General features: G+C 42.0%; 1 protein-coding gene across 1 annotated transcript in view; it reads right to left on the reverse strand.

Moving 5' to 3' along the window:
- The window catches only part of Not1 (CCR4-NOT transcription complex subunit 1), a 126,867-nt gene that overhangs the window by 51,794 nt on the left and 51,831 nt on the right, over window positions 1-23,242 (reverse strand). The window contains 3 exon segments of the mRNA XM_069305801.1: window positions 13,912-14,054; window positions 15,687-15,914; window positions 18,195-18,344. Of these exon segments, the coding sequence (XP_069161902.1) occupies window positions 13,912-14,054; window positions 15,687-15,914; window positions 18,195-18,344 (521 nt within the window).

Consider the following 23,242-nt stretch of genomic DNA (forward strand, 5'->3'; position numbering starts at 1 on the left):
CACACAGCAAGGCCGTCGAGGTCAATGCCTTCAGGCAGGACTGGGCGAGGTGGGGTTACCTGTACCTCTTCCCTCCGGTTCAGCTGTTGCTCCAAGTCCTGGCTCACTTGGAGACTTACCAGGGAAGTGTAGTCCTCTTGGCCACTTGGTGGCCAGCCCAGCCTTGGTTTCAGGTGCTGGTTGCTCAGTGTTCGAACCCGAGGGTCTTCCTATGGCTCCGCTTCTTTCAGATCGGTCTTGCCCGTTACGAGGCTGGTTCGCTCTTCTCCTTGAGTCTCCGCATCTGGTCTTTCTGACTCAAGTCTTATCACTACTTGCATGGGGCGCAGGTGGCTTCGTTATTGGTCTCCCATCTGCGTGCTTCATCTCAGCGGCAGTATGAGGTTTCCTGGCGGTCCCAATAGTTTTTCCTATCACTGCATAGGTGTACTTCAGTCTCTGATAAGGCTATTCAGTCCTTGCTGTCGTGGTTATTTCAGGACCTTCATCTTATGCCGAATACTGTCGCCGCCTATTGTGCGGCGCTGGCAGAGCCGCTCCAGCTTGTGTTCAGTATTGATGTTATGTCTGCTTTGTTTCACAAGTTGTCTCGTGCATTGTTTCACCTCCGGCCTGCTCATGCAATGCCTGAGCCCTCCTGGTCCTTGGACCGGATGCTCTCTTTCCTCTCTTCTCCTCGGTTTGTGGTCGCCCCTTCAGTTCAAGCTCAGGACCTTCAACCAGTGAGGCCTCACAAGCAAGCTATGGACCTTCAACCAGTGAGGCTTCAGCAGCTGGCAGTCAAAACTGACTTTGCCAAGCACATGTACTATACAGTAATGTTAATGTTAATTTTAGTGTTGTGTTAGATTAGTTTTGGTAAATTTTAAAGAATTCTTAACTTCAGATGTGTAGCATCAATCAAGAAGTCGAACAACAAGTTGAAGTTTCTGTTAAAATTAATAACAGTACTGTACAGTACAGTACTTTAAAATTTTATAATTAGTCTGAATGTGGCAATTCAAATTATGTTGATTGTGGGTACAAATTTTTTTTAATATATTCACTTTTAGACTTCTCCAGTAAAACGTCTTAATTCGGATGACCGGCCTATCTGGATGGGAGTCCTTCCCATATAGTCCGGATTAGCTCGCTAATCCGGACTATATGTATTATATAAAATATGGTGAAATACATATTTTGCTCTGTACATTCCCAAGCTTTGTTATAACATATTGCTGAGAATAAACCACTATAACATGGCTGAAAACCAATTATCCAACCTCCACATAAGAAATGAAATGAAAGTGACAACATTTGGGTCCGTTCTGGACCCTGACAATTTTGACTTAAGGGTTCAGGACAGATTGAAATATTGCCACTTCCCCTTAAATTTGTGTTGGGGTTGGGCTATTTGTTATTATTTCAATATTTGAACAATAGCTATTTGCTATTATTTCCCGAATTTTAATCAAGTACTTAACATCTGAAAATGTGTTAAAGTAAACTGTGTAAAGTTTTTTCATTAAATCATGCAATTAAAAAAAAAAAGTTGCATGTAATGAAATGCCATTTTCTGGGTGAGTCCGGAGGCTGCCCGGAGCTATCCAGCTTGAATGGATATGTTTAACTTTCTGGCATCAGTCAATGTGCATAGAGTTCTTGCCTACCAGGGACCATGAGCCAGAACTTGGCCCCTTAAGAAAGGCACGAGGAGCAATGACCTATAGAAATCTGCGTGTGATTGGGAGCATCCTATGTCTGCCATCGACCGGATCTGGCACCCAGAAAGATGGGCCCCCCAAAACAAACCCCTATTCTGGTGAAACTATTGCTACCAAAAGCCGAACGAGTGAACAGAGCTCCCCAAACTAAAATTAGCAAATGAGCATGACGCCATCATGTCTCCGCATGGCAAGCCTGGAGTAATATTCTTCAGTACTTGGGCTGCATGCACATAGGGCAACCTTCCCTAGGTGCACTAAGTATTACCCTTGGGACTTGGGACCACCTTCCACAAGTCCCCTCGGGATCTACCTCCGCTGCGTCTTTTACTGCTCGGTACTTGGCACTCCTTGGAGTCAACTGGGGTCTTTGTTGCCCGTGTTTGCCTCTGGGTAGGGGGTAGTTTTCGTCACTGGTAGGGACGTGGGGTACTTCACCACGAGTTTTCCCTCTTACAGTGGCCGGCTCTGTTCCACCTGGGTTCTCCTCTTGCGGGGTTTGTATTGTTTTGCCTATCTTTCTAGGTGCCCTCCCTGGTCGATGGTAGAGACGACATACTCTAAATGTCGAGTGCTCATAATGGTCATTGCTCCTGGCACCTGAGTGGACCAGGTTCTGGCTCTGGTCTCTGGTAGACATACAGAACTGATTTGGTGACTGATGACACCAAAGTAATATGGCACATGTCAATTTGAATTAGCTTCAGGAAGCCAACGGGGCTCCCCACAGAAAAGAAACCAGAATTAATAATTTCCTATTATAATTACTCGTCTTCAAGAATGAGAAGGAGCACCAATATATTAAGAGAAATAGCCTTAATTAATAGGGAATAGATTAGATGCAACACCATACTACATGAAGGCTAAGATGTTAAGACCAAGAACAACTGAAAATGCAACTGTTAAGAAGAAAAATGCAAAGTAATGAAGCAACATTACACAAAATCAGAAAACAAAATTAATTAAATGAAGTGAACAACGAGCATCACTAAGGACAATAAAGTCTGGGTGTTGTTCATAAACACAATACTTTATATCTTGTAAAAACAAGAAAAATAAAGAAAATGCATCACTTTACAGTGTCCATCACAGAATCTAGATGGAGAGATTAAGAATGCACTACAAACACTGAACACAAAAGATCCTAAGAAAATGCACATTAGTTTATGAACACCCTCCAAAGTGTTGCTCCACAATTAGGTTGGCTTACTTCACATACCGGAAGGTTGATTGATTCTAAGATAGCTTCGGGTGCATTGAGTTCCAAGAACAGCATAATAAGGATGCGATGATATGGCAGCTGTTGAAACTCTGTGCCATTAGACTCAATGTCATGAATCATTATGCCACACACTAATCCCAACACCTGGAAGTGAAAATAAAATGTAATTAATGCACTTTCATTCATCTTTGTAGTGATAATTGTGGTCCTATGTTACTGGAGATACCATTGTCAAAAATAGATGTTAATGTAATGTACAGCATGGCTACTATGGTGTGTAATTACTTAAGTATAGTTGTTTAGTATAATAGGTAAACACTACCCATTTTGTATGTAGTGATCATATTGCCTCTTTTTCTTCTATCTTTTAGTTTTGCATATTTAATGCCTCTAACCTCTCCTTGTAGCTCTTGTCCTTCAGTTCTGGGAGCAACTTAGTAGCATGTCTTTGCACCTTTTCCAGTTTGTTGATGTGCTTCTTAAGATATGGGCACCATACAACTGCTGCATATTCCAGCTTTGGTCTAAGGGATGTAAGTGGTGTCCCAGCATGCATGAAGGTATAGGGAAGTTAAAAAATAACTTAGATACAAGAAATAAGTAAAAGTGAGTGAAAAATCTGTGTTGGAAAAGTTTATATTCCAGAACAAAATGTCAATAACAAACATGGCCGAAACCATGAGGAAGGTACACACACCAAAAGATGATGGTTTTAAAGGATTCTCACCTCAAGATATAATGAAAGATAGATTTCTTGGCAGATTAGAGATTATTAAGAACATGCTAAAGTAGTATGAAGAAAAAGTAATTGAATTAGAACAAGAAAATGTAGGTCTGAGGAATGAGTGTTGCAATTTAATAAGAAGTATTCTCCAGAAAGTTAAGAAAATTGCCAACTTAACCGATAAGGTAAAGAGAAAGGAGGAACAAATCAAGAACTAGTGAAAGAAAATGAGGTATGGAAAGTGAAGGGTGGTGAATTTTAAGAAATTAACTAGAAAATACACACATATGGTGAACAAATCAATGAGCCCTACAGGCTGACATGGAGTCAGGCTAAGATACCCCAAGAGAAATTTCATTGACAACTCAAATAGGAGGAGGATAATTAAAACTAGAAAAGTGAAGAGAGGAAATAAAAAACGTGCACAAGTTGTAAAAGAGAAAAACATTCAAGGAAGTGTGTTTGGAAGTCAAAACCAGAAATGACCAACAAGAAGCAATATAATACAAATAAAAATGTATTTATGTTTACTAATGCCTTGTACACACTGCAGTATCACAGAAACTACCACTACAACAATTTGCAAACTACACACAACAGTATATCAGCAATTAAAGAGACTTTTGTAAACAGCTACACATGAAATATCAAATAGCCAATTACTTCCTCATAATCAATTTCCATAACATTCTGCTCACTCATTCCAGTAGTGTTCACATGAACAAAATTATGAATACAAGAACAAAATAAAGGTTCAATTAACTCATTTTGTTTGTCCTACACCAGTGCTGACAGTTACCTTATTAAGGAGATTTATCTTAGTAGTAGGATTGGTAGCCTCTCCTGAGTGTTTAACTAACAAGGCAATGAGCCGTACAAATGCATCCAAATTCTGGAAACATTTGCTGCGTACATAAGTAGGTGATGGGCCCTGGCCTTGCTCTAAGATGGAACGCACACACAAATCTCGGCACATGCTGATGCAGATGCGAAAGAATCTGCAATTAAAGTTACAGTTCATGTGATGTGCTACAAAATTTAAGCTTCAACTATAATGGTTACTATGGAAAAGTTTATATTCCAGAACAAAATGTCAATAACAAACATGGCCGAAACCATGATATATATCATTATATATCAGGACAGGACATTATATATTAATAGGACAACTATTATATCAACTTATAATATAATTACTTTTATGTTTTTTTGGAAATTCAGTCAAATATAAAATGTATCAAAAGGGGGATTCCAAAAGTGAAACAGAGTATTAGACAAACTGAACTCTTACCTGTAATGAGATCATCTGTTTTAAGAATTCCATGTAGATTCATTTGCTTTACAAAATGCTGGAAAGCAGATGCCGAGCCTTGGCCAGCCGTTGGCGAGTGATACATCTGTATCCATTCTCGCAATAATACTTCGGTTTTCTCTTGCAGAGCAGGTGGATCCTGAAAGTCTCTAGCCTGTGTAACACCAGAGTGAAAGTGAAGGCTAGGCCCAGCAGACAATGGATTGGTAGATCCGCTAAGGCTGTTTCCTCCAGTTAAACGCTCACCACTTAACAAGTCATGCTTCATGCGCAGTGCCTCAATGAGTGATACAAGACCCTCAGGAGCTTGTCGGGAATGACACATACGTACCAAGGCCTCTAGGTTAACTGTAAATCAGTTTCTCTTTAGCACACTATTGCTGGGGTCATCTATAAGGTACACCTGCAGAAGAAAATAAATAGTTAATACAATAATAATAATTTGTTCTGATGCAACATTTCATTGTCAGTGTTTACTCATCATGCAATAACTTAATTTCTTATTCATAAGCATATTTTAATCCATAAATTACATTAAAGTCTCACCATATGTACACCGCAAAGCAGACTACACCTTTTTGGTGTATTTTAGCAAGACTCAAATGATACCCCATCCATCCATGAATCAGGTAAGTAGCATAATAATGAATATAGTCATTCCATGCCAAATCATCACAGCTCCCAACCCAACCATCTCAGTTTTTGCATGAAACTAGGAAGGATGTAAGAGTATATGAAGTGTCAATTATAAGACAAATTTTAACCCTCAGTGATGCATGATATTCCAACCCATCCTCCTGTTTAGATAGTAGTTTTCTATGTGCACCATAGTACAAAGATTGACTTACTAAGCAATTAGATAGAAGAATTTGGTACTATTGTATTGGTACTAATTGGTTACTAATAGTACTAATTGGTACTATTATACTATTGGGTATTAAGAATAATTGAGACAAAAACTCTCCAAGAAAGCAACAATTCAGTCACTGGCACATAAAAACACAACATTAAAGTCACCTATTCCTAACCATACCTTACACCTTTTCTCTATCAATATGCTCTTCCTTTCATACATTACCTTACAAATGATATACCATCATCCCAACACTACCATATCAATTTAAATACCAAAATCCTTAAGCCTTCAAATGCAAAACTTCACTATATTTAATAAATAAATAAATAAATAAATAAATTTTTATTCAGGTAATGGTACATACATACAAGGTAAGATACAAAAGTTGATGGATTTATAGATAGAGCTAGTACATACAATTGCCTAAAGCCAATATTACGCAAAGGGTTTCGGGCAGGTTCAGTCAGTTTCGGGCATTTGACTTCAATTTGTTTGTCTTACCTGGACTAGTTGCATCACAAAGAGAGAAGGGATATAGGAGTGCACGCGAGGGTCATCAAGAGTCCGTGCCAAGTGTTCATCCAGAAGCTGAAGGTTAAACAAGTTGGAGCGGATAAACCAATCTCCAACATCAAGATTATATTTGATATCATCTCTGGCTTCTGCCCAGCATCTGGAAAAAGATAAATTTTGCATTAGTTCAACAATTTTGTTGATAGTAGTAATGGAACTGACCCCAGGAAATAAGGCCAAGAAATGTAATGAGAAACTTCCATAATGTGTAAATGTTTTCCCAAGTTCTCTTCCCCTTCAAAAAAAGTGCTTGGGTTGGTGTATCAAATATTACCCTAAGTGTTAGTAACAAATAATTAAATTACGCTATTTTGTATTCTGTATTATGTTATGTACGAAGAGATATACAGTAGAAACTATTCATATACAGTTCAATGCATGCTACTATCAGCCAATGATTGGGGGGTCATTCCATCTCAAATCACCAAAAAGTCACCTATGGCTCCCACTCGACCCTCTCCAAATGCCATGAAATTTTGTAGTAAGATAGCCCTAGACCCCAAATGACACTTTGCAAAATATTAGAGCTTAATCTGCTTTGGTTCTTAAATAACAGGTCCATGTTGAATGGGCTCTCGTCCCATTAATGCGTACATACCACAAACATTACTAACTTTGACTCTTTGTTAAATCACAACTAGTGCCCAGAGAGGTGTGAATTTGGCATACCAAGGCAACTTTTGGTGCGGAATACAGCAGTGTAATAAAGAAAAAGGTTTGGGTAGCCATTCAGCCACCAATCCGTGCTAATATCACTGCCAATTATCTCAAAATATCTCAATATGCATCATTCCCAATTTGGGTTTGAATGACACCATTGGATAGAGCAGCCATGCAGCCCTTTATAAGCAGTGATTTCCATAATCTTTCTTTCTTTCATTTAAATTCTTGCAATTACTATTACAGAATATATTTTCCTATTCTCTCACGAATTTTTCCACTTTTTTTTTTAACAAAAAATAAAAAAGAAATTACATTTTTACTTTTATTATACTGTATATGGAAAATTGTGCCAATAATACATACAAATGAGAAATGCAGACAAAAACCAAAGTCAAATGTACGTAAAAAATCAGCGTTGAATGTAATGAAAGGCCATTTTCTGGGTGAGACCCAGAGGCTCGGCAGAGCAATCTGGGCTGATATGAATGTATTAGACCCTGGCATCAGTCAATGTGTATGGAATTCTAGGTCTACCGGAGACCACGAGCCAGAATCTGACCCCATCAGAGAGGCACATGGAGCAATGGCCTATAGAAACTCCCTATGAAGTTGAAAGCATTTGATGTCTGCTACTGACCAGGTCAGGAACCCTGAAAGGTAAGCAGCCCAAAACTAACCCCCCCTATTCTGGTTAAAATTTTGCTACTGGAGACGAACTAGTGGACAGAACTCCTCAATTGAAAACGAGCATGGCGCCACAACGCCACCGCGCCGCTGTCTGCACAACCCTCCCTGGGAGGGATAAGGGGGAGCCCCAGACCCCCTTATGTCGCTATCCACCCCTGTAGTTCTGAGGCTAGATGTCAAAACACTCAAAAATCGCTGATCAGAGGGAGGGTTGCCGGAAGCCTCCGGGTCTCACCAAGAAAATGGTGTTTCATTACATTTCAACGCTGGTTTTCTGGGGAAAGCCCCCTTTGGCACTCCGGAGGTACTTACCCAAAAAACAAAAACAAGAGGGGACTTACCAGGGAGGCGGTGGGCCCTCTCTTCTCAAAGCTAAGTCGAGACAACTGGCTGCAACCGCCGACTCAATGCGGCACAGGCCTGACTAGCCCAGGAACGTTTGACAAGGTAGCGAGCTGCCAGAACCCTATTCGACCTTGAAATACCATGTGTCCGAACGTCAGCCCAGGACATATTAGTGAAGACGGTAGCCAGCGCAGCAAACTTACGAATGTCGTGGGCATGAGGATAAACCACAGGCTGGCTGGAGCGAATAACCCTGCAGACGACCTCGGAGACTCAAACCCTGGAACAGTGAAGAAGGGAAACCGGGTCAACCCAAAGCGCGTCCCCGGCCACCGAGGCTGTGTTTCGCAGGTAACGGCAGAGAGGCACAACCGGACACAACACATGATGCACCCCTGGCCTGACCAACTTCCAAGTATCAACAACACAAGGACCCCACGGACTCCACCGGAGAACCAACAAATCTGAAATGAGACGGCAACTACAAGAAGCTGCCTGCAGATACTGCACAACCGCAGACTCTGCAATAAGCAACGGGCAAAAAGGCGAAAAAATCTTAAGAACCAGGGCCCAAGCGGATTCCACAGAGGAAGCAAGCACTACCTGCCGACACGTAAGACAGGAAGCAAAGAACAGCGAACCTGGTTGATATTACTCTACTCCCTCTACTAACACCAAATCCCGTAGGATCGGTGCGAACAGCCTCAAAAGAGCAGACGACGCCACACACTGTCGAGCCCAATGCACCAGACCCAGGAGCGGCCCCAAGTGCCTCCACGCCCTCTGCAACCAGTCCTGAGGACAATTCGAGAGGGAAAAAGAATCACAAGCCCTCAGCGACCAACGCAGCCTAAAGGGAAGGAACCTGCACATGAAGCTGCACCACACCGACATCCTGAGAAAGGGTAGGGGCAAACAAGCATGCATTGAAGTGCTCAAACTCACTCCCCAGGAAAACCTGGACCACCATATGAGCCTTGCGCCACTCAAGTGCGTGGGACCAACAGAATGAATGCCATGAATCCAACGAAAAAAACGGGGACAGTCCGCAAGCCAAGACAACTCCAGAACCTCATAACCCAGTAGGGACAGGAAGATCCATACACATAAGAAGGATCCATTATGACCGCATAATCTGAGTCACGCAGGAGGTAAGCCGCAATGACCTCTTGCACTACATGGGCGAGATGCGAGAGGGCCGAAAGCCTCCAGAAAGACGGGACCAAAGCACCCACGGGATCATGGAACCAAACCCGGGGAGGGGTAGATGCCAAATCTAACTCGTACGAGGACGGGGAGAAGAGAACCAACGCCTCGTAACACCAAGCCTCGCTCAGAGGGTTACCCTGAAGTTCCAGCCGGAGGACCAGACTCAAATTCCTCCATCGCTACACCAGAAAGGGCATCCCCTAAAACCACCCGAATCTCAAGGCCACTAAATCCTGGCCCCGACTCTGAAACCCTCAAACATTCGGAGCCGGAAGCAGGGAGGAGGACAAGGACGAACAACAGGAGGCAGAAGGACAAGGGTGGTGCGGACGGAACCAAAGTCGAGGCGACTAACACCCCAAAGTCTGGGTCCCAATAACCAATACGGAGCAGTCTCGGGGCATCCCGAGGTAGCAACCAACCTAGTGTGTTCCAGCAACCTAAATCGAGCATGCAACACTGAAGCTGCCTGCACCCACAAAATCATGATCAGTGGGACTGGGTGAACTGGAGCACAAACAAGGCCCAAAATTTGCAAAATTCTGGGTCAAAAGTATCACCGACCCAACAGGCTGCATGACAGAGGCACAACCGGTGAGTGTCACCCTGAGACAAAGGGACATAGCAACCTTCAAAGTTGCACAAAGCGAGAGGAGACCCAGGGGTCGCGTCCATTGGACCAGAGAGCCCCCGCAGGGTTCCCCAGGACCTTAGTCACGTTATCTTGCTAAGGAAAGCCCAGGCAGGGTACTGCTAACCAGCTCTCAAAATCTACCAAGCAAACTGCAAAAGTTGAACCCCCGGGACAGGCACACTCACGGAAGCCTAGCGGAGGTCCACCATGATACAATCGGGCGAAACCAACACCAAGGGGCAGAACCCCCCTACCAAGCAGGAAAACAAAAATGAAAAGAAAACTCCCAGTGCCAAAAATTACCCCTTACCTAGAGGCAAACAGGGAAGCAAGACACCAGTCGACTCCAAGGGCGGTCTATCACTGAGAAGCAAGACACAGCAGAGGTAGATCCCAAATTGACTTGTGGAAAAATGAACCCAAGTTCCCAAGGGCAGTACTTAGAGGGCACCTAGGAAAGGGAACCCTAGATGCATGCAGCCCGAAGTACTGGAGAAATTACTCCTGGCTCGCACACCACTGAAGAGACAGCACCACACCACAAGGCACAGAACTGGAAAATTCTGGAGCCAGAGGCACACAATCTTGCCAGTTCCACATCAGCCACAGAACTGCAGGGTGGATAGCCAGCACTGGGGTCTCGGGCTTCCCCTTCCCGGGAAGGAAAGGGAAGGGGGGTTTGCACAGACAATGGTGCGGTAACGTCATGCTCATTTGCTCGTTTTCATTTGGAAAGTTCTGTCCACCACAGGTAATTCTGCTTTCAGTAGCAATATTAGGCGTTTGTTTTGGAGCATGTACTTTTTCTAGGTGCCTGACCTGATAGATGGCAGACATAAAATGATTCCAACCACATGAGGGGTTTCTATAGTCATTGCAACTCGTGCCTCTCTGAGGGGGACCAGGTTCTGGCTTATGGTCCCCGGTAGGCCTAGCACTCCATGCACATTGACTGATGCTGGGGTCTAATACATTCATATCAGCCTGGATAGCTCCACGGAAGCTGAAGTGGCTCCCCCCTGAAAAATTAAGGCTTTTCTGCATATTATATCTATTGTTTTGAAATACTCACTTGGTAAGATTCTTGATGTCCACATTACACCATAGGAACGATGATCAGCCATGGCTTTTAAGAACAATGAGGTGGCAGTCTCTGAAGCGCAACGCTAATTGATTCAGTTCTGGTTCATTGGGCAATTCCCGTGCACCTTCCATCAGATTTTCTACACACTGCAATGAAAATAAAACTACATTAAAACCAATCTAAATTACCCTCCTTATAATTTCAAGCCATAATAAATGCCACAAACTGCTGGTGCTGTTAATAAGACACACAAGTGGTTTCATACTTTATGCATCTAGAATTTTAAGTTGGTGAAGTAACATGGCCAGCAATACCTTAATAAAATCATTAACTCGATTCTCTCTGACAAACCCTATCAGCTTCTTGGCTTTATTCCGGTTACAGCTGTAACAATTATATCATGTTTGTGTTTGATCTCACAAGAGGGACAAAAAGACATCCAGAAGTCAGACTATCTAGGGACACAAATTGGGGAGTGTGATTAAAATTACACTACTGTGATTACAATTACATGGTGATGTAAAGAGTAAAGTAAATAACAAGCTTAGAAAGTATTATTAGCACAGGTTGGTTAAATGTTCACAGGCTGCTGCAATGAACAATAAAGTTAATGAAGACTGGTTGTGTAATTAGCATAGGGTGTTGGTGTTTTCAGGTAATACAGAGGTGGTTGTAAGTTATAGTGGTGATCCCACCTGTGGTACCTGTATTGACATACAACAATTTGTAATCAATTGTAAGTTGGAGTCCAATATAGGAATCAAAAGTTTAATGTTTGTAATGCATGATCTTGCCCCCCAATGAATTCTTGAATTCTTGTTGTCCCCTTAGGTTACAAAATTAAAATGTTAAAATTATTATCGTTCCCCCAACCACTAGGCATCGGGAGATCTAGATATCCCCTAAGTGTACACATTTCCCAAACAACAAAAACTAAAATATGTAAAATAATGGTTAGAATGGCAATCTCACCCACAAGAGTTATGATAATAATTATGGGTCAGTACAAAGGAAAACCCTTCTGTATTTGATTTTCTTATACAAGACACAGCACACACAGGGAGGGGTGCACAGTACCATTAAAAAAAAAAAAACTAAAGTTGAGGGCAAAACAACGAGCTGCCTAAGCGGCAGGTCTGGTGACTTGACAACAGCATACATGGAAAACAATTCAAAGCAGAAGCTCCTTGCAAGGCCCCGGAGCGGGAGGGTTGTCATGTATGCGCATGGGTCCCTTCTGTCGCTGCCAAAATCCCCCTTGTGGGCTCCAGCCAGGTCATCCACCCTCTTGTGAGAAACCATTTGGGGAAGTGGTACTCCAGATGACTCAGCCTAGGTAGTTAGCTACAGCTGTTCTAGCTGTGGTTTTCCTCAAGACTAAATTAATCGTTATGCATCCGTTGCATGGTGATCCTGGGACTAACGTGGTCCTGCCCCTTGGTGTGTGGACTTGGACCATATTCTGTAAAGGGAATATGTCCAGGTTAGGGCTTTCACAGAGCAAATCTCATGATCGCTCTTGGTGAGGCCCAAGTCCAGAAGTCGACATACACTCTCTTTGCACCATCTCCCTCTCCAATTAAGGGTTACAGAAGAGACGGATGCAGTGTGCCTACCGGTATATTTCCTGACCTGTTGAAAGATCTCATGGGTGCCGTATTTGTCGCACTTGCTCTGGTCTGGACGGGAGAGTGGGAAGTTATCAGCAGAGACCTGGGTGTCTAATATAAAGGCCTCATCACCCTATCTTGAGGTTATCTTGAGGTTATCTTGAGATGATTTCGGGGCTTTTAGTGTCCCCCGCGGCCCGGTCCTCGACCAGGCCTCCACCCCCAGGAAGCAGCCCGTGACAGCTGACTAACACCCAGGTACCTATTTTACTGCTAGGTAACAGGGCATAGGGTGAGAGAAACTCTGCCCATTGTTTCTCGCCGGCACCTGGGATCGAACCCAGGACCACAGGATCACAAGTCCAGCGTGCTGTCCGCTCGGCCGACCGGCTCCCGGTCGACCCTTGCAAGAGATGATGTCAGGCTTGCAGAAGGTCCCTCCATCCGGTATAAGAACCTCACGTTCCACCGCAAAACCTCTCTGCCGTAGGCGGCCAGCTATGAACTGGGTGATAGCGTTATGACGTTTCACCCAAACCCCATGCGTTTTTATAAGCGTTATCTTTCAACACCGCGTCGGACAGGTGTTTGGGGAGCCAGAGGCGCGTGCACCACTCATGGTTGCTCATTCAATACTAACCCAGCCAGCAGCCCTAGGGCATTCTGGGAATTTTTTCCAAGATGGCTGCCTCTGACTGGAGGTCCTAAGAGTCCATTTCGTACACAACCAAACTCGTACAAATTTAGAATTGGTACCGAAAAATCAAAAAGAGTTTTCTCGGTTGGCTCAGTTTCCCGCCGACCGACAATACTCGGTTGGCGCAGTTAAGTGGTTAAAGCATAGGACCACAGAATGATTAACTGCACTTAAGTAAACAAGGATAAGAATATATTTGGAGAACAATTTGATCACCTGCTTAATTAGACAACATGCTGATAAAAAGAATATCAAAATGGGGATATCAAACACTGTGGTAAGCAAGTATTAACACACTATAAACGAGGATGAGGAATGAATAATGATACGAATGCAATGAATTTTGCCGTTTCCTACAATCATCACAAATTAAATAATTTGATGCAGATTCCTAACCTTTCTAAGTAGCATTTGAGTAGCATGGACATCTCTGTTGGTTCTTGTAAGCAGAAGTCCTTCATGTAAAGAGTGAAGCATTGGTATAAGTGGCGATGTGGGGGCAAGGGTTGTGAAGGCTTGAATGGTGTGCTCCAACTCGGCACTGATTCTCTCTGTTAGCACCAAGAAAGCTGTTGATTCTTCACTACCAAATGCTGCTTGTGTGTGAGATGGCTGTTGCTGTTGTTGTTGTTGCTGCTGCTGCTGCTGCTGTTGTTGCTGCTGCTGCTGCTGTTGCTGCTGCTGCTGCTGTTGCTGCTGCTGCTGCTGTTGTTGCTGCTGCTGCTGCTGCTGTTGCTGTTGAAAGTTGTAGTGAGAAAACACTTGATATCGAGTTTGAATGTTAAGAATAGGATACAAACTTAATGACTATAAAGAAATATTAAAAAGTACTGGTATTCATGCAATCTTTACTGATTCTCCTGTCCTAGAACAGAACAAAACCATTATTATTTATTGTTTGTTAAAATAATATTACCCACAAATTTTACACGGCCAGAAGAGTTGCGTGTATCCATTTACCTGCTCATTAACACTTTGCCCGGCCCGACATGCGACCCCTAGCACACCCTAAGGTCGGCCGATCGTTTTCTGTGAGCGCGCACCCGAACTAAAATGTATATACTCTTCAGTTTTCTGACCTCAATTTTTGTGCAATGTCGTTTATTTTGGTATCAAATTGTTTGCAATAGAATTTTCTAAGGGGATATATGCATATTAGGTCAGAAGGGTCAGAGCGCTCCCTGCATCAAATACAAAAGTTGACCGAGCATTACTCATGAGTGCACACCAGCACTAAAATGTTTATTCTCCTTTCAGTTTTCCCACCTCACTTTCCTTGCTACATTGTTCATTTTGGTATCAAATTGTTCGCAATAGAATGCTTGAAAGGAATATATGCATACATGGGCAAATGGAAGAACAACTTTACCAATACCATAAGAATAAATTACATCGTCATGTGAAAAAATCAGCATTGAATGTAATGAAATGCAATTTTCTGGGTGAGCCCCGGAGGCTCCCTGGAGCTTATCGCGCTAATGTGTGTTATAATAGACCGGGACATTCGCTAAGGGGTTCAGACTTACCAGGGACCTCACATCAGGGAAGGGGGCCAGGTCCTGGCCCCCTTCAGAGGTTTCAGGGAGTAACTTTCATTCGGCACTAGAGCCGAATCTCATTTCTTGTAAACAAGGATCAAGTATTTATTTGGATTTCAAGATAAAGCCAGAAATATTATAATAGTTATTTATCTTTTTTATTAATACAATAATTAGACATCATAATAAGCAACAAGATGAAATTCACAAGGGCCGTGATGAGGGTTTGAACCTACGCAATAAGATTATACTTTTGTTTTACTGTAGATAAGGGCAAAAATAACAGCAGTAATACATTAATCAAGAAAGAAGACATGACAAGAATATTAACATCTCAAAAGGACTTAACATTTATTAAAGAGTAGGATTAACCTTAAGCTTTATCTGACATTGATTTGATGTAGGAATGGCTCAAGCACAGGCAAAATAAGTGAAGATAGGTATTAATAGTGGAAATGGAAAATAGGCTGAAGGCAGTTTCCTCTATTATTTTGCTACGTTCTTACATACATATGTACAAGGATGAAATGAAGTTATGTAACATTAGATTAAAATGGAATGCAACATTAAGTTTTTTAGGGTTGGCTTTCAAGTGAGCAGTGGACAGAATGAGAAAAACAACAAAGTATATAAAGGAAGAGATATGGCACACAAAATGAAGGATGGAGAACTTACATGGTTTAGATATGCAGTGAGGTGGACCCGAGTATGAGGTAAGGAGGTAAAAATAGGGTCAAAATATGTAGGCGAGAGAGATGTCAGGATGGAATTTATAGATAGAGTAAATAAGGTAATAATAAAAAAAATACACACAAAGACTAATACTTACAGAGGTAATAGGCACAGGTTTAGCTAAGAACATTGTATCTTGGTCAGTAATAGGCAAGAACCCTGGTATGTTCCGAGCAAACTCTTCATACACAGCCATTTGAGGTGGAGTGACTCCACCCACTTTTAACCGAATAAGCTCAGGCATACGTTCTGCTTGGTATGTTAATACCACAGGATCACAATAGCGTCGTCCTTCCGTTCGAGCTACCTTCCGAGCTTCATATTCCTGTAAGTGATCAATAAAATGCTGATATGTGAAAACTAAAATAATCATGAACATTCCTATACTATATATACAAAAGTATGGAACTAATTTTTCTTTACAGGGACAATTTACTCAAATATAAAACTATGATATAATAATAAAAAAATCAGACATGATACAAGATGTAATGTGGTAGTTCCATATTCATTTTGCATCAGGCAAACCTTAGCCACAACTCGTGGAATGCTAAAAGTACTTAATTACAGCCCAAGTATTATTCAGGTTTTCATATATGCTTTGGTGCCCAAAACCTGGACTAAATTAATGTACCTAGACTAGACCACATACCTCTAAAGCACCTGGGTATGGGCTTGCACAAATTGAAAAATCCTGTCCTTTATGTATGTGGCAGTCCAGTGGTTCAGCACTCAAAGCATGTATGAATGTAAATACACTCAAAACTACCTTTGAAACATCTTGTATGAAGTCAGCCTCCACCACATCACTGCCTAATGCAATCCATCTGTTAGCTATTCTGACACTGAAAAAGTTCTTTCTAACGTTCTTGTGGCTCATCTGGGTACTAAGTTTCCCCCTTGTTTATGTACTATCTGCGCTAAACAGTTTATCTTTATCTGCCCTATCAATTCCTCTAAGAATTTTATAGGTAGTTATCACGCTCCCCAAACTTTTGTCTTCCAGTGTCATGAGGTTTAGTTCCAGTAATCTTTCCTCGTACCTCTCACCTTGGGGCACTAGCCTGGGGGCATACCTCTGAACTTTTTCTAACTTCATTTTGTGTTTGACTAAATGTGGACTCCATGCTGGAGCTGCATATTCCAGTACTGGTCTGACATACAAGGTATACAAGGTTTTGAATGATTCCTTACAAAAGTTTCTGAATGCAGTACTTATGTTTGCCAGACTTACATATGCCACTGATGTGATACTTTTGATGTGGGCTTCAGGGGACAGGTCTGGTGTGATATCAACCCCCAGACCTTTCTTTTTTCCTGAATCCTGAAGGATTTCCTCTCCTAGCTGGTACCTTGGGTTTGGCCTCCTGCTCCCTACACTTATCTTCATCACCTTGTACTTACTCGAGCTAAACTCTAGTACCCATTTGTTGAACCAATCCTTCAGTCTGTCCAGGTCATCTAGTAGCCTCTTGCTGTCCTCCTCCTGACTTAATCCTTCTCATAATTTTAGCATCATCAGCACACATCAAGACGAATGAGTCTATACCGTTTGGAAGATCATTCACGTTTGTCAGAAACAAGATGGGTCCGAGTACAGAACCTTGTGAGAGACTGCTGGTGACATCACACCAGTCTGAGGTCTCGCCCCTCACTGTAACACACTGCTTCCTGTTGTTTAGGTACTCTCTTATCGATTGGGGACACACTACCACTTATTCCAGCTTGTTTCTCCAACTTATGCAACAGTCTCTAATGGGGTACTGTGTCAAACACTTTCTGGCAGTCTAAGAAAATGAAGTCTGCCCATCCTTCTCTTTCTTGCTTAATAATGCTTGTAGATTGGTCATAGAATTCTATTAAACCTGTGAGAAATGACTTGCCTTCCCTGAACCCATGTTGGTAGCATGTTACGAAGTCCCTTCTCTCCAAATGTGCTACCAGGCTTTTTCTCTCGATCTTCTTCATGTTGCATGATTTACATGTTAAGGATGTAGTGTAAAGTGTAAAGCCTGTAGTGTAAAGCTTCCTGCCTATCTCCCCCTTTTTGTATATTGGGACTACATTACCTATCTTCCAACACACTGATAGGTCTCCTGTTTCCAGTGACTTGTTATACACCATAGATAGTGGCATGCAAAGTGCTTCTGCCCCCTCTTTCAGCATCCATTTAGAGATTCCATTGGGTCCAACAGCCTTCGTCTGTTGTCATCTAGACATGACAAAGTCACGTCAAGACAACGTGTGGTAATTTCAACATCTTCCAAATCTACTTGGTTTAATGCCACCTTCTTAGTTCAGAGACTTTTCCTTACTTTATTGAAAAGACCTCCTGTAATCTCATTGTATTCTTCACATACCTCTTTGTGAGTACCCTGTGCACCCATCCTCTCCCTTTTTCATTTACATGCATACATACACATGCAGGCATGCATGCACATATGTACGTACATATATATATATACATGCAAGCATGCATGTACATATGTACGTACGTACATATGTGCATATTACACACACACATATATTTAGACCTTGACCTTAATAGTAATGATAAAGCAAAAAGTAATACAAGTACATAAATATTACAAAAATAATGTATTACTTGAGACAATCTTTTATCCATTTCAGTAACAGCTTTCTCAGCAGCAGTTTTCTGGATAAAGGCACAGGCAATGCCAACATTCTCTTGGCCAAGTGCAGCAGCCAGCTGCTCCATTTGTTCCATCTGCTGAGGTAACTGTTGTTGGTTGGACTGAAGAAGAGAATAAAAATAATGTACCATTAATTATTGGTTTGTATTTAAATGTACTTGTGCATCAAAAAGCTTTCATATATAAAAGAAATAGAAAAGATGCCTCGCTTGATAATGTGAACTTTAGAAAAAACAAGTACATAATATCTTACACTGTTGCTGTTAAACATGTCATTCCAGTACCTGCAATCATAAAATACATTTTCTATTTATATCATTTTTTTTTAAACTTGGGTCATAGTACCTAGTACTCCGCTGGGTCCTGCAGCACACCCTCAACATCCTCTAGGACCTCAACATTCATCGGTCCCTACACAAGGATCAGTTCTAAAAACTTCACCGAGTCCTGCATCACCACGTGAACATCTTGTATCAGAATCTCCTTCAGTTCCTACTGCTGGCCCAGTTCCCCAATCAGTACTTGCTATGCTGGTCCTTGCATCTGATGAACCATCTCACTATCTCCTCGGATCACCACTCTCGCTGATCCATTCAGCAAGCTCGTCTCTACAACAAACTTGTACTTCACAGAGTCCTGTAGTGCTACCTCAACATCTTCAACAAGCACCATTATCTTCAATTTCTGCAGCAGACCCAGTTCATCAACCATCACCAATACTTGCAACGCTGGGCCCTGTTCTGCAGAACATCAGCATCTTCATCAAAGGCTCAGACAGTATCGTCGCCAATGTGCTTTCCCGAGTCCACGAGGTGGAACATTCCACTCCTACTCCTCTACACTCCGCTGCAGTCAAATAGGTACTAGGAGCAGGCTTCAGGGGAGTGCTGTCGCGGTAATCTCTCTCAAAAGGAGATTCGGCCTGCTCCATCATCATCTGTTCGACAACACCACGTCTACATATTTAAAAAATCAAGAATTTACAGCAGCAACAATGACAACAACTACTTCTCGGACGTCTAGACAGTGTACCAACAGTCCCCCTCCACTCCAACGCCCGTCACCCTACCTCACCTGGCCACTGGGAGCTCACGCCACCGACCGAAACAAGCAGTTAGTGAGCCCGCTCATAGTTATCAATGACAATCAGTGCCACGACAATCAGCGCCACCTGGACAGCCGTTTCTCCTATATATAGAGGCTACACAGCCTTACACCTTCAGATTACTCCTGAGTGCTCTACTGACTAGGTCTATTGACATACCTCAGTGTGGCAACAGATTTATGCAAACTGGCTCACAGTATTCTAGCACCATATTTTATTTGCACATTAACGTAACGTAAATTTGATTGTTCATACTGGTTGTTTTGCACACGTTGAATTAGAGCCAAGCCTGGATATTATTTTTTTGTTTTGTAAATTGTTTAAAGTAATGTTTCATAAGTAAAGTATTTTAAATTTTGTTCTCTATACTTTATCCTACAGTTATCTCATGGTGGAGTTAAATATCAGTTAACTTTTTTTTTTTTTTTTTACTTCATGTGACAGGCATTCCATCTGCCCTAGAGAGACTGTGCTACCATCCATTTTCCCGTCACTGAACAAAACTATTACCACAATCAACGCAGAGAGAGGTAGTGTTCATTTTGCTAAACTCCACGGTGACTATGGCCGAGGATATGCCTATGGCAATGTTAAGAGAGAAACCAGGTAACCCACTACACCCAATAATCAGACAAATACCAACTCCAACCTACCACCTGGCAAAATGAATCAACAAACTCCTAAATCCATACATTCCAAGCAACTATAGTCTGCAATCATCAGCAATTTCCTAGAAATAATCAAAACTACACAGCCCAAAGAAATTATTACTTCACTGGACATTGAATCACTATTTACCAACATCCCAGTCGACACCACCATAGAAATGATCCTGGACAGAGTATACAGAGAAGAGAGCACCCCCCCCCAAATTAGACATACCCGAGCCACACTTGAAGAATATTCGAGACATGTACAAAGGAAGCTCCTTTCATCAGTCTGCAAGGTGACATGTATCTACAGAGAGATGGAGCAGCATCTCTCAGAGCACGAGAGCAGAGCATGGAGCTGATGGGGCAAGATGGAGCAGCATCTCTCAGAGCATGAGAGCAGAGCATAGAGCTGATGGGGCAAGATGGAGCAGCATCTCTCAGAGCATGGAGCTGATGGGGCAAGATGGAACAGCATCTCTCAGAGCATGGAGCTGATGGGGCAAGATGGAGCAGAGAGCCCTCCTGGGAGGGGGGAGAGCCCCCTCCAGGAGTGGTATTTGCAAATTTTTACTGGGAACCATCGAAGAAAGTCTTCAGTAGTAGGCCTAAAAAAATTGTATACTGTTATTATGTAGACGACATTTTCGTTGTAGTAAAAGACCCAGCTGAACTAATTGATCTAAAAAACTTCCAGATTACCCATGAAAATAGTGAAAAACAATAATCTGACATTCCTGGATGTGCTAATAACAAAAACAGGAGCATCTCTAAGCACCAGCGTATATACTAAGCCTACAAACATAGAATTATGCCTAAATGGTAGGAGTGAGTGCCCCTAAGATACAAAGCCAGTGTTCTCAATGCGTATATTCGCCGAGCTCACCCACTGCTCTGAATGGAGCAACGCGAGTAGGGAGTTTAAAAGAATAACTGAAGTGTTAGTTAATAATGGTTATAGCAGCAAAGAGATAAACACTACTATAAGACGACACTTGGACTGATGGTATAATCATGAACCTAGCACCTCCAATCAAATTATATTACAAATCAACCATGCACAGTGAACATAAAAAAGGAGAGAGAATAATGAGAATCTGTAAAGGAATAAAAAGAACAACTCCTAACCCAAACACAAGACCTTATCATATTCTATAAAACAATGAAGACTACTAACCTCCTCATTAAGAACAGCCCGAAACTGACGGAGAACCCTTTACAACAGTCAAATGCGGTATATATGTACACCTGCCCCCACGAAGGATGTAGCCTTCAATCTAAGTACAGTGGCCCCCACCATTTACAAATTTAATCCATTCCAAGAGATGGTTCGTAAGCCGAAAATTCGCAACCTGAAACGAATTTTCCCCTAAGAAATAATGTAAATTAAATTAATCAGTTCCACGTTCCCAAAAATATTAACTTAAAAATAGATTTCATACCTATTTCACACAAATACTTAGTACATTACATAGTATGTACAAGTTATAGCTTACCTTTACTGATGACGTGTTGGTGTATGGAATACAGTGAGGAGTGGGGGAAAGAGGAGAGATGTCAGTAATTGGAAGGGGGAGTCCCCTTCCATTATAACATCAGGCAGAGATGATTTCTCTGGGGTACTCTCTTTGGCATGTTTTGCCTGCATACCACTAGGACCTGCTTCTAGCTCACTGCCTGTTTTTCTCACTAAAAACCTTTCCATAGATTTTTTTTCTCCTACATTGCAACACTTGTCTGTAGTGTGGCATCACAGTGTAGTAAAAAGGTTAAGGCAGTGGCCTACTACAACTTCCTCTGGGCAAGTTGTTTCAACAAAAGTTTGCATTTCTTCCCATAGTCTACACCACTTCTTAATTGTTGAGGAAGGAACATTCTGTACTGCCGCCTCCTCCTCCCCTGAAGAAATTTCCTTGGCTGCCTCTTGTTGCGGCTCCTTGTGAAGGGCTAGGATTTCTTCGGTGGTTAGTTCTTCGCTGTGTTCCTCCACCAACTCTCAACACTGTGAATACTACTTCTTTTTCTAAATTTCTCAAGCCTGCTCTTTCTCCTACTCGCCTTAAGGTCTCTTGTATCTGCATCACTTGTTCCAGGAGTTTTCTTAAGGTCTTCATGCAATAGCCTTGTGTTTTCACAAATGATGGCCTCTGAAATCCTATCACCTGCTAACACCTTGGTGTGTATCCAAATTAATAACAACTTTTCTATTCAAGTGTTTGTGTTCTTTGTTTCATGATTGTTGATATGCCTTTTTGCCACTTTAGCACTCGATGTCTTTTTTTCTTAGCAATTACAGTGCATATCGTTGACAGATTTGTTGTACTGCCTAGCTAATTCAATAACCCGTGTACCAATTTCATGTTCACGAATGATCTCTCGTTTTTCCTCTGTGGTCATCCAAACATGTGTTTTCTTAGGTTGAACTTTACCACTGACTTTCTTGGAATCCATGGCATGATATATAATGATTTTTTTTTGTTTATTTAACATAAAAATAATGAAATTCTTTACAAAGAATTCATGCGCAATCATTACTAAGCAGGAGGGCCTGGTAAACTGAAGCGTGATCGACTGTGCCACTAGGAACTACGAGCTAGGTCGCCCATACGTGTATCAACAAACTACGTTACCTGAAGCAAAGCTTGTAAACTAATTCACATTCTACGAAGAAATTGGGCTCGTAACCCGGAAAGTTTGTAAATAGGGGCATTTGTAAGCCGAGGTGTCACTGTGCATAGGTATGACGTCGACCAAGCTGACGAGGCGTTTGACCTGTATTCTTCAATCAGGTGCCCCTAAAAATCACAGGAGATAAGCTAATGACATCACCCTAACAAGAGACATGTTGAATGAAAACACTTGTGTAATAGATAAAACCCAAGATAAGAAGAAGATTACAAATTCTTCAAGCAATGCACTTAAAAATAGAACAACCCACCATAAATACCCAAATTATGGAGCTCTTCATGTTACTCACCACAAGAGTAAGAACTAGACTGGAACATGAAGATGCCAACATAGAAGACACTGCTCAACATGCCACACCCACTACACCTGATTAATTCTTTGTATATTCTTCATCTATCCATGTCCCCTATCCTTCTCACATTTATGCCCTATCCTTCCTTTACAATGTACTCCTCACCTTTTTTTTATGCACCTGACCACCTTAACCTCTGCACTGCGCACCTGGCTTCGACAAAAACGTCATAGTGCAATTGTTAAGGTCAAACTTAATCATTTT

Source organism: Procambarus clarkii, chromosome 56 (assembly GCF_040958095.1).
Source record: "Procambarus clarkii isolate CNS0578487 chromosome 56, FALCON_Pclarkii_2.0, whole genome shotgun sequence".
In the NCBI taxonomy this organism is placed as follows: Eukaryota; Metazoa; Arthropoda; class Malacostraca; order Decapoda; family Cambaridae; genus Procambarus; species Procambarus clarkii.